The following is a 15,320-nucleotide window of genomic DNA, read 5'->3' on the forward strand; positions in this document are numbered from 1 at the left end:
ATGAATGAAAAAGCCAATGAGTGAGTTGGACAGGAAGCCCAGAGGTGGGGGCAAGTGTGGTGCAAGGAAATACATCGTGGGGGTGACAGAGGAGCCAACAGTGACCTCCTGTTTCTGTGCAGGTCACCCCCCGTGTCACCCATGTACCTGCCTGGGTCCCAGGTGAGTCCCTCCTTCTAGCAGCTCCCAGGGAAAAGAGGAGGGAGGGAGAATAGCCTGAATCTAGTCATGGAGTTGCTCCACATGAGCCGGCCCATGGGCTCAAATCAGAGGAGGTCATGAACGGTATGGCACATGAACACTAACAAATAGTTTCCTAGCCACAGAATTCTTTCTGAATTTTGTGGTTCCCCTGAGCACATAAAACAGACCAAAGGGGAAGCACTTGCTGAAACTTTCAAGAGACTAGGAAGCACTGGGGTGACCCAGCCTAGGCTCCACCCCTTGTTCTTGGGAGTCTGAACAGCAGAGAAACAGAAGGGTCACCTATTCCCCTGTCCCCTCCACAGGGGATGCTGAGGGAAGACCAACGCCACCACTGCCTGAACAGGGAACTCCAGGGATCCAGGAAGAAGAGCAAGTGACCCCTTCTACCAATGTGCTGATGACCCTGGGCCCCCCAGGTACCTGTAGCCGCCCTTTGGGGCTCTCTGAACTTCTACCCTGCGAGGTATGGCTGCCCAGCCCTGACTCCAGGGCAGGGGCATGAGTGACATCCCTCCCCCACCTCTCTAACCAGATACACAGTCTCCAGGTCTGCCGTCCTGGTCTCCTATTATGAAGAGTACCAGGTCCCCCTAGTGAAAACAGGAGCCCTGTCGGGAGCGCTGCTCAAGCCTGTGCATGGGGAAGAGAAGGAAGCTATGAGGAGGTCTTACTCAGAGGCCTCTGGGGAAGCCAGGGATCTTCCAGGCCAACATGCAAAGGGGAAAGGGGGCTCTGTCCAGGATGGGGAGCACGTGGAATGAGAGCCTCCGAGGCTGGCCCTTCCAGGCTGTTTACCCTGAGTCAGCGGAGTACTCTGGCAGCAGGCAGCCTGCTGCCCACGGGAAGGGTGACTTTCGGGAAGGAACACGGTTCTATTTCTCAAGGTTGTTTAACTGAGCCTGCATTCCTCTCCCTCTGGTCAGCTGCAGAGATGGGGCGGAGGGAGCAGGCGTGGGGGAGATCCCTGGCACATCCACCTGGCTCTGGAATGTACCCTTCTTAAAGGCTTATTGTCTGGGGACTCTGTTCAAGGGAAGCAAGGCTGGTGCTTTTGCTGCTGCTGCCTGTGCACATGTGTGCCCTCTCTGGGAGCTCACTGCTCTCTTACCCTCACCACTGAGATCTGGAGATCCAAGTCACCTTGAGTGGGAAGCGTGGGGGAGAGAGGTGCTGACACAAACTTGGAGCCAGGCCAGGGCAGAGGGTGACCTTGCAAACAGGCCCATGTGCACATTCAGGTCAGTCCAGTCTCCTAAATGCTGTTAAGCCCTACTGCGCTACCAGCTGCTCTTCCCACCCTGTTCCCTTGGGTCTTCAGTGTTCTCTGAGCTGCAGGGAGTCTGGGTTATGTGGGCTTCAGGCTAAGACCTCAGGGCAGACACAGAGGCTGAAGCATCATTCATTCATTCATTCTTTCATTCCATATGTTCTAGGTGTTGGGTAATTTTCTAGCATTAGGGATACAGTTCAAAAAGCTAGGGTCTCTGTTGTCTACATGGCCTCAGCTGAGTCCTGGTCAGCCTGCCTCCAAACTGTTTCTCACTTTTCACCCCTTACCACTGCCTAAGGCACAACTTCATTAAATTATTTCAACAGGTTCTGGGCCCCCTGTGCCTCCCATATGGTTTATCTGCTGTCTTGGTGCCTGGGAGGCCTTTCTAAGATGGTTCCGATCTACCCCCACCTTCTGTGACCGCCCCCCCTTGCTGACAAGCCAGTCTCTATGTGGAATTTAAGGCCCTGCTCAGTAGGCTCCAGCCCCACCCCTCATTTTCCCATGGTGGTTTTCCCTTGCACCCTAATCACCAGCTCTACTGTCTGTCCCAGGGAACAGGGCAGGAGTTACAGGCAGGGGGCACCTGGCACAAGGTGGGAGCCAGGTCCGTGTTCAGAGTAAGACCTGGTTGGAGCCTCAGGAGGGAGGCTGTGTACTGCATATTCAGTTCCTAGAGCCTACTGGGTCTTGGCTGGGGGATGCACACCTGTGAGCCCCGTTCCGGGCAGGACTCACGGCCCCCAGTGGACATCTGTGGAGTCTCTTCTTGAAGCCATGCTGTTCATAAACAAAGGAAGGCCTGGCTAAGTCTGGCCTCCCTGTACCCTGGAATCCACACTCTACCCCACTCCCCTGCGTTTGTCCCCCCCCACCCAGCCATGACTCTGCTTTGCTCTGTCTCCTATAGGCATCGATAGATGTGCTGCTGGAGCCGCCAACATCTGTGGCCCTGGAACCTGCATGAACCTTCCAGATGGATACAGATGTGTCTGCAGCCCTGGCTACCGGCTGCACCCGAGCCAGGACTACTGTACAGGTTTTCATGTGGGCGTCCCGGGCTTACTTGGTGGCTGGGGCAGCTGGGGGCAGGAGCTGGGGAACTGAGTCAAGGGTCCCAGACAGTAGAAGATTCAAGCAGTCCTGGGTGGTTGGTAAGTTTAAGAGGAGCATGACTAATCACTGTGGGCAAAGCTAACTTTGACCTTCAGGGGAAGGCCAGCCTCTGTGAGCCCCATCTGATGAGTCTCCAGGACTTTAGGAGGGTGGGAAGCCACCCTAGGCCACCCCAACAGTGCCTGGAAGCCTTTTGCTCTAAGATCTGCCCACCCCTCCACCTGGCCACTTTGCTCCCTGCAGAACGGATCAAGCTCTGTGCCAATTGAAATGTCTCCACCAGAGCCATACCTGGGGAGAATTTTAGAGCCAAGACAAATCATCAAATGTGAACCTCATTCCTCTCCCCTCAATATTTTTATACAAAGGAGAAACATCCACTGTGGTCTTAAAGGAGAAAGAAGTGATCACAGGGCCACTGGGGAAAGGGGACGGGAGGTGGGAGGAGGTGCTAGAAGTCACCCAGGCCCCGAGTGCCTGAGTGGGCCCAATGGGCCGACTTTGAGGCTTGTATCATTAGAGATTACCATCCTGGCCTCCTCTGCTCCCTCACCCCTGCCTTGCCACACAGCACCATCCCCTGCCCAGTCCCTAGTGTGGCAGTTGCTGGCAAGTGCCCAGAGAAAGCCACTGCTGCCTCCCTGATCTACCTCCCTGCCTCCCTCTGGTCAGATGACAATGAGTGTCTGCGGGACCCTTGCAAGGGGAAAGGGCGCTGTGTCAACCGTGTAGGCTCCTATTCCTGCTTCTGCTACCCTGGCTACACACTGACCACGGCTGGGGCCACACAGGAGTGCCAAGGTAAGCCAAGTCCACCTCACCCTGGGATGGGCATAGGTAAGGACACATGCTGGCCCAGCCCTGCAGTCTCATGGGGCTACAAGATGTTCTCAGCCCCCAGCTACAGCGATGCAGAGAGAGCCAGACTCTGGCCTGGGCCGGGGAAAAGCTGACCCGATGCTGGGAGCACAGGAAGGGGTAGATATCCAAAAAGCTGCAATGCACTCAAAGGCCCCACGGAAGTGTGGCTGGAGCCAAGAAAGTGAGAGGAACAGGGGACATGGCTGGAGATGGAGGCTGAATGCCAGGTCCTCAAACTCCAAGTAGTAAGACCTGCTTTCATTTGGGGTAAGGCAACCCAGGAAGATGAGCTGGAGCTATGGTTGGGCTGGGGAGTGGGCGTGCCTTTGAGAGAAGAGCACTCAACTCCAGCAGCTTAGAGACACAAGCAAAGCTCTGAACTTCCCTGGGAAAGCCTGGCCCACTTCTAAGGGACTTCTGATAAACATGCTTCCAACACAAGCCCATTAATAATACCAAGCACTCTACATACATTTCTATGAATGAATTTACAAAGTGCAAAGCAGCGCTTTCCAAGCAGTGCCTTGAGATTCAGAACCCACTTGGAATCCTTCTCATCAAGAATGGCCTCAGCCAGCACAGCCCAGCAGTCACTCACAGGGCCCCCAAGGAGGCAAGGAAAGCTCTATATACTCCCACTGCAGGGTCCCCTGGGTTTCTAATCCCCCAAAGATCTGATCTGCAGAAACCAAAGCCATTCAAGTCCTCGCTTGATTATGGGAGGGTGAGAAGTGGGGAGACAGGCTACCCAACTTAACAGAAGAGTGGGAGAATCGTGCACATTATTCACTGGGGACTCAAGCATTGAGTACCTATGTCCCAGACACTATGCCAAGCTCTGCGGGTGCTGAGATGAATGAGGTAAGAGCCCACCCCTGAAGGGCTGGACAAGGAAGATACTGTAGAATCTGGACAAGGAAGCAACTGGTTCTGTGTGAGAGAATCTGGGAAGGTTTCCCCAAGGGGGGTGCTTGAGCTATGGCCGAATAATAACAGCTACCATTTAATGAGCACTTATTATATACCAGCCCTGTCCTGAACATATTACTACATGAGTTCATCATCCCAGCTCCATGCAGTAGAAATGCTTATTTCCATTTTACGGTTGAGTATATTGGAGCTCAGAGAGAGGAAGTAAAATATCCAGAGATTCACACCTTGTGGTGGCAGAGCTGGAAAGAGAATCACATCACTCCAAAGTACGGTTTGCTTCCAATGACACGTTTCCTTACCATGGGGCGTTAGGACTAGGAATGGAGGGCACAGATGAGGGCAGAGGTGTTCCAGGGAATGAGAGCCATTTCTGCAGAGACCTGAGTGGTGAACAGCCCTGGCATGCTCTGAGAATGATGACAGATTCTGTGTGCCTGGAGCAGGGGGACTTGGAGAAAGCAGCAGGATTGGAGGCCAGTTTGTGAAGTGTCTCTGGTGCCAGGCTGAAGTGCTTGGACGCTGTCCCACAGGCAGTGGCTGCCAGTAGAGGTTTGTGAGCAGAAGGGTGGTGATTCGGTCAGCTGGCTTTCAGGAGGTGACTCAGGCAGCAGCGCTTCAAGCAGGCAGGAAGGGTGGGAGAGAAGCTGGGGACAGGGGACTTCTCCAGACTCCAGCAGACCCAGCCCAGGGAACTGGACCAGGACACGCAGCGGCTGCTGCAGGGAATGGTGTCTCCAGGACTGGCCCAGACAAGGGGTTCCACCATGTGCTGGCCTGGGTGACCAGGATGTCTCTGCCAGCTCCAGCAGCTTGAAGTCAGCTGTCAAGTGCTTCTCCCCGTGGGACTTGGCTGCCCCTTAAAGAGGGTTTATCTGAGATAACACCCACTTCCTAAAGTTTGCTGGTCTCATACGTGATATCTTATTATTTCAAGGATTCAATATTTGCTTTCAAGTTATTTAAACAATTATATAATTAATATAAATTATTAGTTTTACTATATAAATTAATATAAATATAGTTTACATACTAAATAACTAAGTAAATATTCAAGAGTAAGTGTAAGTGTCTGTCGTACATTATCCCATGGTTTCCTTGTCTGTAAATTTCTTGTTCCTGTCTATTGCTCAGTTTCCCAATGGTGGTTGCTGTTTTCTTGTGTGGTTTCTTCAGAGTCCCTTACACAGATATTCTAGGTATTAGGGTGGGTTTAGTGATCACACCTTTCCCATTTTATCCTCTGTCCATTAACCTCGCCCACATGTCGTTCTTTGTACAGAAATCCTTAATTTTGATGTATTGAAGAAAAAAAATTTTGATATATTAGTTTTCACCTTTTGACCTTATTTTTTATGTTTTGGGGGCTTTATTTAAGAAGTCTCTCCCTATCCTTAAATCACAAAGGTATTCCCCTATACTTTCTTTTGTTAAGGTTATAGTTTTAACTTTTACAGTATACTTCAATCTGTCTGGAGTCCATCTTTGCATGGAATTTAAGTACCTATTTTTTTCCATTTTTCTCCACAGAATGAGTCAGTTTTCCTAGAATCATCTATCAGGCAGTCATCCTGGCCCCACGAGTTAATAGATTGGGTTCTTCATCGAGTTCCCATCAAGTGATTAGATTTTTTTTTTTTTTTGAGACAGAGTCTCACTCTGTCACCCTGGGTAGAGTGCCATGGTATTATAGCTCACAGAAACCTCAAACTCTTGGGCTCAATCTTCTTGCCTCAGCCTCCCAATTATCTGGGACTACAGGCACCCACCACTATGTCAGACTAACTTTTCTATTTTTAGTAGGTAGATACAGGGTCTCACTCTTGCTCAGGCGGGTCTTGAACTCCTGAGCTCAGCATCCCAGAGTACTAGGATTAGAGGCTTGAGCCAGCGCACCCGGCAGGAATAGATCTCAAAGTGACCATCAGTTATTTCAAAATTATCTGCAGGGTTATAACAATGCAGATTCCTGGACATGCCCAGCACTGTTGGGCCAGAATCTCTGAACAGGCCTAGCAGTGGGCATTTTACACCTTCTGTCAGTGGCTTTGCTGTGCACAGGAGTTTTATGACGTATTGTCCAGATGAAAACTTTGTCTACAACAAAATGATTATTATTCGGTTCCTTTGATAAGCACTTATGGGGGTTCTGTGACGGGCACTGGAGACTCTGAGATAATCAGGCCTATTCCCAACAAGATAGTGAATGAATAGTTGTGCTAAGGGCTGGGTCCTAAGGAACCCTGGAAAGGGGCACTTGGGTTAGAGGGGAGAGGTTAGCCATGCTGAGAGACGAGTGAGAAAAAGTCACAGTGGTGGGTAGGAAGCCACTCCAGGTTGGGACACAGCACAGGCAGAAGCTCAGAAGCAGGTCCTGTGTGGCCGAGGTGAGGAGGAGTGTGGGAGGCAGGAAATGAAGTGAGAAAGTCAGGCGTGAGCTTGTGAAAACTCTGACATACTAGGTTGAGGAGCTTGGATTTTATGGGGTAGGTTTAATGCTAGAATAATAACAGCTAACATTTCTTTAGTGTTTACTTTGTGCCAAGAAGGCACTGTGCTAAGCTCTTCACCTGGATTATCTCATTTAATCTGCACAGGGACTCTGAAGTGTTTGGATCAGTCTCAGCTTTTAGGGGGTGGCTCAAAGGTGAGGCATTGATTAATTTGACTGTGGGGCAGGAAATGGGGAGTGGCCACAAGACCCAGAGTTGATACATTAAACAGTCCTTGAAATGAGAGTAGGGATCTGCTGGCTATCAAGGTGAGGGAAGACACTCCAAGTAGATGGGTTTGTGTGAGTGAAGTCTTAGAGGTTGGACCAGTGAGATGTGCTATAGCTGAGGCTCTTCCAAGAAGCACATGCTAACTTAGCAAATACAGCAAGGCCAGGTGCCAAAGGCTTCACGGGCCAATTTGCAATCAGGACTGGAGGTAGGGGGGAGCCCTGGTAGGGGTTTAAGCAGGACAGTGATTTGACCAAGGTTGGGCTTTAGAGCCTTTATGGAATACAAGTATGCTTTGGACAATGACATAAACCATGCCTTGCAAATCTAGGGCTGCCTAAAAGGCTCTTTCTCATTGGCTGCTTAACTGCTAACCTTTGAGAAACTCCTTAAGAATTCTAGGAGTGGCTCAGTGCCAGAAGCACAGTGGTTATGGCGCCAGCCACATATACCGAGGGTTTGAACCCGGCCCGGGCCAGCTAAAAACAACAATGACAACTGCAACAAAAAATAGCAGGGCGTTGTGGTGGGTGCCTGTAGTCCCAGATACTTGGGAGGCTGAGGCAAGACAATCGCTTAAGCCCAAGAGTTGGAGGTTGCTGTCAGCTGTGATACCATAGCACTCTACCAAGGGCAACATAGTGAAACTCTATCTCAACAACAACAAAAAAAAGAATTCTGGGAGCAAGCCCAAGTGGGATGAATTGAGGCCAGGTAGGGACTTTGCTGGTTTCCTCATGTCAGTTGCCTCCAAGTGGAGGTTTTTCCAAGGTCTTGGTGATCACCAAAAAAAGAATTTCAGGAAGCCCTGCATAAGCTAAGCAAGCAACAGCTTTTTATTGTAAGCAAAAGTACACTCTTGGAAGAAGAGTGAAGGCAGCTGCCTGGGGAGGGAGTGGGTTTTGATCTTTTGATGTCTTCCTAATTAAGGGGATTAATATTCAAGAACAAGGAGTTGGGTTTTACTAAGAATTTGAGTAGTGATTTCTAGAATTATGTTCCTTCCTATTTTCATACTTTATATAGTTGTCTCAGAACTGTCAAGGGCAGAGAAATTTTAAAACCACAATGTAAATGATACTGTAATTAACCAAAGTTCTTTTCAGGTGACAGAAATAGCTGGTTCTTGCAGTTATCAGCTCCTCTAATTAGCTTCTGCTTGGAGGTTGTTTGCCTTAATACCTGCCCCCACTCTGCAAGCCCTTGCCTCTGGGTCTCAGCCCTGTCTCCTAGTCTCCTCTAACACTCATAATCATGCCATATGGACTGCCACCTGACCTCAAGACCAGCCCTCACATCAGAGTGAGGATACATTGAGAAGACCCCTGTGGGCCTGAGAGTTGCCTCCCTGGGAGAAAGGCTTCGCAGGGGCCTGAGCTAGATGGTCTCAGGCTTGGCTCGAAGCCCATCCACCCAATATGGCTACAGCAAGGATGCCTTCCCAACTCGGGCCTCAACATTGATGCCCTTGTCCTTGGACTCTGAAGTGATGCCCCAGGACCCCCTCCAGGCCAGCTGTGACTCAGGACATTTCTGTCTGTTTATAGATGTAGATGAGTGTGAGCAGCCAGGAGTGTGCTCTGGGGGGCAGTGCACCAACACCGAGGGCTCATACCACTGTGAGTGTGATCAGGGCTACATCATGGTCAGAAAAGGACACTGCCAAGGTAAGGAATGGAAAGAAGGGAGGCGGACTGTACCCCACTATCTTTTAGGTCCTGCCCATACACTGCTTCTTACCAATTTCCCTTCAAGTCCGCCCCTATGGGCAGAGATGTGTATGCAAATTCCTGACCCTCCCATCCCCTCAGTGAAATGTTGGCATCCTGTCTGACCCCCTGCATAGGAGAGCACCAACACCATTATCTATTTGACACCTTGGGAATATCTCTATGCACTTCTGCCCTTTTGCCTTGAAAAACATGCTCTTCTGGGTGGCACCAGTAGCTCGGTGGGTAGGGCACCAGCCATACATACCCAGGCTGGCAGGCTTGAACCTGGTCTGGGCCAGCTAAACAACAATGACAACTGCAACAAAAAAACAGCCGGGTGTTGTGGTGGGTGCCTGTAGTCCCAGCTACTTGGGAGGCTGAGGCAAGAGAATCGCTTAAGCCCAAGAGTTTAAGGTTGCTGTGAGCTGTGATACCACTGCATCTCTACCAAGGGTGACATAGGGAGACTGTCTTAAAAAAAAAAAAAAAAAGTCCAGCCTGACCCAGAGGGAGACCTTATCTCTAAAAATAGGCATTGTGGCTGGCACCTGTGGTCTCAGCTACTTGGGAGGCTGAGGCAAGAGAATCACTTGAGCCCAAGAATTTGAGGTTGCTATGAGCTGTGACAACCACAGCATTCTACCAATGGTGACATAGTGAGACTTTGTCTCCAAAAAAAAAAAAATAAAGAGGGAGACCCCCATCTCCACTAAAAATAGAAAAAAAAAAAAAAAAGTGCTCTTCTCATGTGGCAGAGAAGAGTCATTCTGTCTGGGAGTCTTGGCCTTGCTAAAGCTTGTTAGACTGGCAGCTCCTAAGGGATGGGCCCTTAAACAGCCCATGCATGACAACTGATGAGCACCCAACAAATGCTGGTTGAATGAAGGAAGGGAGGAAGGAAGGTGAGATCCCAGACACTGTGACACTGCTAACTGGTGTCTTCACAGACTTCTCTGTTGGCTTTAGCCTGGCCCTCTCATGCCAACTCTGAAAACTTCCTGACAGCTTTGCCACCACCACCACTGTGACAGGCTGGGGTGTCACAGCTCGCAGGAAGCCTAAATTAAGGCTCTCTGGGAAAACCCTGCCCTGGATTGGACTAAGGCTCAGAATCTTCCCAGCCTCCGGTTTTCTCTGGCTAGGACTTGCCTGGTTTCAGACAGTCCTAGAGGTGAGGGAAGAGCTTGTGTACCTTGTGAAGGGACAGTCCTCCTTCCCAATGCTGCTCTGGAGCAAAGTCCAGAGTCCTATATGGTCTCAGCATAGGGGAGAGGGGCTGCAGGTGCAGGACAGGCAACTCCACCCCTAGCCCAGCTTTTCCTCTCAATGCCTCCTTCGCGCTTTCCCTATAAAACTCAGGCCTACGTGTGACCAAAGCCAGAACCCATCTCCTTTGTCTTCATTAGCACAATGGAGACAGGACAGCTTGGCATTTCCAGATGGATGGGAAGCGAAAGCACCCACCACTCGATACCTGCCTGGTGACTGTGCTAGGTCCTTGACAGATCACCTCATTGAAGCAACACAACAACATTATGAATCTGACATTTAACTTGATTAAAAAGCAAAGCAAAACTAAAGGAAATGAACCAAGAAAATACCAGAACATTAAAAACATCAGAATTATATTAACTAGTTCGTGTTCAGGGCACAGGCTCTGGCACACACAGGCCTGGGTTTGGCTCTTGTTTCAATGTCTGAAAATGGAAACCATAATGCCCATCTCAGAGATTCTTGTGAGGACCAAATGAGCTGACACATACAAAGTGCTCGGCACCGGCAGACCCTCAGTGAGGAGGGGGAATGTTACTGTAGGAGGGTAGTTCACTCCCTCACACCCCACTCCACTCTTCTGGATTGTCTCTTTCCTTCAGGGGAAAAATTCTAGACGCACACCTCATTTAAGAGGTCAGGCGAAGTTCCTGGCCCAGGGCAGACGCTCTGAGTCTGTTGAAAGGAAGAATGATGTAGCCTGCACCCTTCTCCAGGTTTCCATCAGTAACCACAAACCCGGCCCATCACCCCACGAGCCCAGTCAATTTCCTCTCCCTCTTTCTTCTTTCTCCAACTAAAAAAACCACTCTCTCTGCTGAAACACAAAGTCTCTGGTGAAAGACTCAGTGGTGTGGACAGCAGCCTATCCAATAGTCTCGCTGGCATTTCCATCATGCCAGGACTCTGGGTTCCCACAGACAGAGGGTAGATTCCCTTCCAGTCTCCCAGGCCTTTGCTGTGCCCCACCCTATCCAAGGTCATTTGAGCTTCTAGCCCCTGTCAGAGTGCCCTTTCCACTGCCACTGCATGCTCTCACAAGGGATAGAGTTGGTGGCTTTACATTTCCTCCACCCCTGCTGACCCTTGGTTAGAGAAGCTCAGGACCCTCGCAGTGAAGCTGGTCCTGGGGGTAACTGTTTCCATGGGTCCTTTGGGGTCTCTTCAGCAGCCTTATTCGAAGAAGACGATGGGTAAAGTTGGAGGCCTATTGTCCCGTTCCTTGATAACAAACAGTTGTTGAATGCCAGCTGTGTGTCAGCCATGGACTAGGCAGAGCAATCAGTAAGACAGCTCTTGCCCCCAACAACCAGAGTGTAAAACCCACCAAAACACACCGTCCTCTTAGACTAACATTCCATCCCTATGCTAGGCAGAAAAATCTGTGCCTGGTGACTGGCTCCACTGCAGGCACTAAGAGGTTAGTGGAATAGCCTCAGAATATCTGGAGAGGGACTTGACCATCCGGAATCTTCATCTGGCTCCTTTGGATTTGCATAATTAATGGCTCAGTCGTATCCACTTCCACTCAGGAAAGCCCTTCCCTGGCCAGATGGAGACAGGGTTGCCATGATCTTTTGCCCTCCCCCTTCTCCTTTCCCTCCTCCTCCCTGGCTAGGGCTCTGGTCTAGGAAGGAAGCCGGCAGTGTGCCAGAGTAGACTCAGTTGTGCTGCATTAACAAACAGCTCCAATCTTAGTGATGAAGAATGCAGCCAAGGTTCCAGCACATCAATGACACGTGACCATCTTGAGTCAGCAGTGGTCTCTGCCCCATGTGCCCTCACTTGAGATATAGACTAAAGGAGTAGCCAGTATCTGGAATGTGTGCGGTCTCCATGGAAGAATGAAAGAGCATCCTGGAGGGTTTTACACAGTGGTTTGGTTCATAAACTATGTATGTCATATCTACTCATAGCTCACTGGCCAGCACTAGGCTCAAGGCCCCACCCAATCACAAGGGACCAGGAGGCACAAGCCTACCACAACCCAGAAAGTGGAGAGCTAGAATAGTTCTGCATTAGTGAGCACCACAGAGTCTCCTAAATGCCCAGCATTAAGACACTTCACACAACACCTCCAGTGGATGTGCCCAGCACTCTTGGAGTAGGACAGAACTCAAGGACCTTTGCTCCTGGTAAACCTAATCTCTTTTCTGCATTGCCTGATCCTTGTAGGAGAGGTGCAAAGACTTCATTTATTCTTGGCATGGATTTAGGAAGATCTTTAGCTCAATCTTTTCTTCTTTGTCCCCGAGCCTGGCATCCCTGAAGCATGGTTTGCTTGCCACTCCTGAGGAATTTGCCCGTCCTCCTCCAGGCATCTCAGCCAAGCCCAGCAGGCCATGGTGCTGGCTGCTATCTCCTGGGTTACCAAAGTTGGTCATCCAAAGCTGGTCCTCCTAGATCCTTCATTCTCTTCTGCTCTATCTATACCAAAACCCTTAGAATAACTTAGCCTGGTGTCACCACAACACAACTAGGGGTTTATGTCTGTCCTCTTTCCAGAGACAAGCCTTATCTCAGTGCCCCCCAGATGACCTAGGAGGTGCGGGTGTTTCCTTGCAGATAACCATGTGAATAACCACCTGCCCTGTGTTGTATCATCCTCTTCTGGATCCTCATGAAAGCAGAGGCCTTTCATGTATCCTGACTCCTGGCAACCAAACAATCTCAGAGAGGACCCATGTTCACCCTCCCCCACTGTAGGGTCCAGTCCTGGTCAGCAATGATAGCTGCTGGCTTTATTCTTCTTGCAGAAAGCCTGTGTTCTGACCCTTGGCTTGGCTCCTGCGTTTTCTCTATGGGTGCTGGGTGGTCTCCCTTCCAGGAGAATGACAATTACCCATTCAGTAAGAATAAATCCTCCTGTTTCCTCTGGAGCTTAGCCAGGCTGTCTGTCATGAATAGTGACCAGGAGTCTCAACACTGGGCCACAGGAACATAATGTCCTCCGGCAGTTCTGAGCCAGAGTTCGGGCCCTGTGATATGATCTTCCTAACTCAGTCCAGGTCCCTTGGGTGCTTTGGTGATGGAGTCTCTGATGTGCCAGGTCATGTAGGGAAGAGCCCTCCCCTCAGCTCCTGGGAGAAGTATCTCTTCCCTCCTCTTGTTGTAACTCTCCCTCCATGGGTCCCCTTTTTCCCTGTCTGCCCGGTTGGTGTCCAGGTTCATCCTTTCTGGCTGACTTTCTGGGTCTCACCAGAGTAGGAGCCAGGAGCCCTGCCTGGGTCTTGGCTGGAATAAATGTCTGAACCTCCCCACAGAGAAGCCTTACTGGCCTTGACTCTTTGATCTGCTCTCAGCCAGAGGACTGGTCTGGGGATGTTCATCCTTGATCCTCATTTCCTGGTGCGAGGAAGCCCTTTCTGCCTTCACTGCCTCTCTGGTGACCTGTTCTGGAGCCTCTGGCAGCAGTCCGGCTGGTTGCTATGTCAGGCGCAGCCCATCCAGTAACGGTCACCACTTACAAAGGATTAGGCGTGCCCCATGGGAGATATGAAGGCCCATCCCAAAGAGGCCATCTCACAAAGTCAAGCTCTCTGATCCTCCTACAGCTGGTGGTAACCACAGCCTTTTGCACCCACCCAGGGAGTCTCCCTGACTAATTTTTAAGTTCTTCCATCTCTCCCTTTTGTTCAGGACAGTGGGTGGGAAGTAGAGTGGGGAACATGGGGCAACTCTCATTGTTTCCTAGTTTTCATCAGTACAGAAACTGACATCTCTCTCCTCAACCAAGAGAAGGGTCAAGGATTTACCACATCACAGACCTACCCATGTGTTGTGGTTCCCAGGGATAACCAAGGGAGGAGCTGTTGTTTTACAGATATCAACGAATGCCGTCACCCTGGCACCTGCCCAGATGGGAGATGCGTCAACTCCCCCGGCTCCTACACTTGCCTGGCCTGTGAGGAGGGCTACAGAGGCCAGAGTGGGAGCTGCCTAGGTGAGGGCTGCCTGCCAAGACGCTGAGAGGGCTGTTCAGCCTTGGGACCACTGGATGAGCCCACACACAGGGAGGGAAAGAGGCGGGCGGAGGGCAGTGGCTTGGAGGCTACTGTACACCATCCAGCTCAGGCCCCAGATGGCACTGGGCAGAGGTGGGTGAACTTCAGTTACTGGCGCTCTGCCTCTGAACCAGCCAGTGTGGGGGCCTCTTCTGCTCCTTGGCCATATCCATTCTGGACCTATAGCCCAAAGTACCAGAAGCTTCTATGGCTGGTCCTGTGGGGTGAAGTGAGGAGCCTAAGGGTCTCCGGATGGGGCAGACTCTAGTGGTGAAAGGCAGGCCCTTCTGCAGTTCCCAGGGAGGGGGGCCTTCTGCCCCTCTCATCTCCACAGAGATGTCTCAGAGAGAGTGGTAGCTGCCCTTCTCCCCTGAGAAGGGGGTCATTCAGGAGTAGGAGTGTTCCTTCCCCTCAGCCCCCTCAGGAAGAAGGGTCCAAGGTTCAGAATGCCAGGAGGGACTGAGTTTTGAATGGATGCTTTGAGGCTTTGGAGAGGGCAAACATTTCCCAGGCCCTCTGGACTGCTACCCAGCCACCCAGGCATGGCCTGGCCTCTCTCCACATTGCTGTCCACCCACTGATGCTGGTTGTTGGGCTGGGAACATGGATTGTTGGTTGGCAGGTAGGAAGCCAGAGATATTCAGAGACACCATGAGGTGAATCAAGGGTCTTAGACACCTCATTCCAGCATCCTCAGATGGGCCGAACCAGTCCCAGGGCTGGGGGACCTGGCCCCCTTTTCTAGGACATAAGTGGGGTGCTGTGTCACTACACAGAGCTGAAGTGTGCCTGGGCAAAGGGCAGCCTGCCCTGCATAGGCAGGATGAGGGAGCATGGCGTCTCGGTGCCCCCAGGGTGGGCTGTGGCTCCTCTGAAGAGTGAGATGCTCTAAGCCTGCCAGTGGGGGACCACAAGTAGGGGAGGAAGCTGGTGCCCACCTTAGACTTCTCTCCTGCAGACGTGAATGAGTGCCTGACCCCCGGGGTCTGCGCCCATGGAAGGTGCATCAACCTGGAAGGCTCCTTCAGATGCTCTTGTGATCAAGGCTACGAGGCCACCTTAGACGAGAAGGGCTGCCAAGGTACACAGATGCCAAAGCACCCTTCCTCCACAGGCAACCCTGCCTGTGGTTCCTCCTCCTTTGCACCCCACCCCCACAGCCACCCCTGGTCCTGCCTCCCCAGCCATGCCAACCCAAGGCCTGTCTTCTCCTGACCTCTGC

The 15,320-nt window shown here is 51.2% G+C and overlaps 1 protein-coding gene across 1 annotated transcript in view; it reads left to right on the plus strand.

Annotated features, from left to right (window-relative positions):
• Positions 1-15,320, plus strand: part of LTBP2 (latent transforming growth factor beta binding protein 2) — a 100,201-nt gene that overhangs the window by 74,608 nt on the left and 10,273 nt on the right. The window contains exons 14-20 of the mRNA XM_053601425.1: positions 123-162; positions 510-623; positions 2,391-2,519; positions 3,269-3,397; positions 8,658-8,777; positions 13,918-14,037; positions 15,057-15,179. Coding sequence (XP_053457400.1) covers positions 123-162; positions 510-623; positions 2,391-2,519; positions 3,269-3,397; positions 8,658-8,777; positions 13,918-14,037; positions 15,057-15,179 — 775 coding nt within the window. The remainder of the gene's footprint in view (positions 1-122; positions 163-509; positions 624-2,390; positions 2,520-3,268; positions 3,398-8,657; positions 8,778-13,917; positions 14,038-15,056; positions 15,180-15,320) is intronic.

This window comes from Nycticebus coucang, chromosome 9 (genome assembly GCF_027406575.1).
Source record: "Nycticebus coucang isolate mNycCou1 chromosome 9, mNycCou1.pri, whole genome shotgun sequence".
In the NCBI taxonomy this organism is placed as follows: Eukaryota; Metazoa; Chordata; class Mammalia; order Primates; family Lorisidae; genus Nycticebus; species Nycticebus coucang.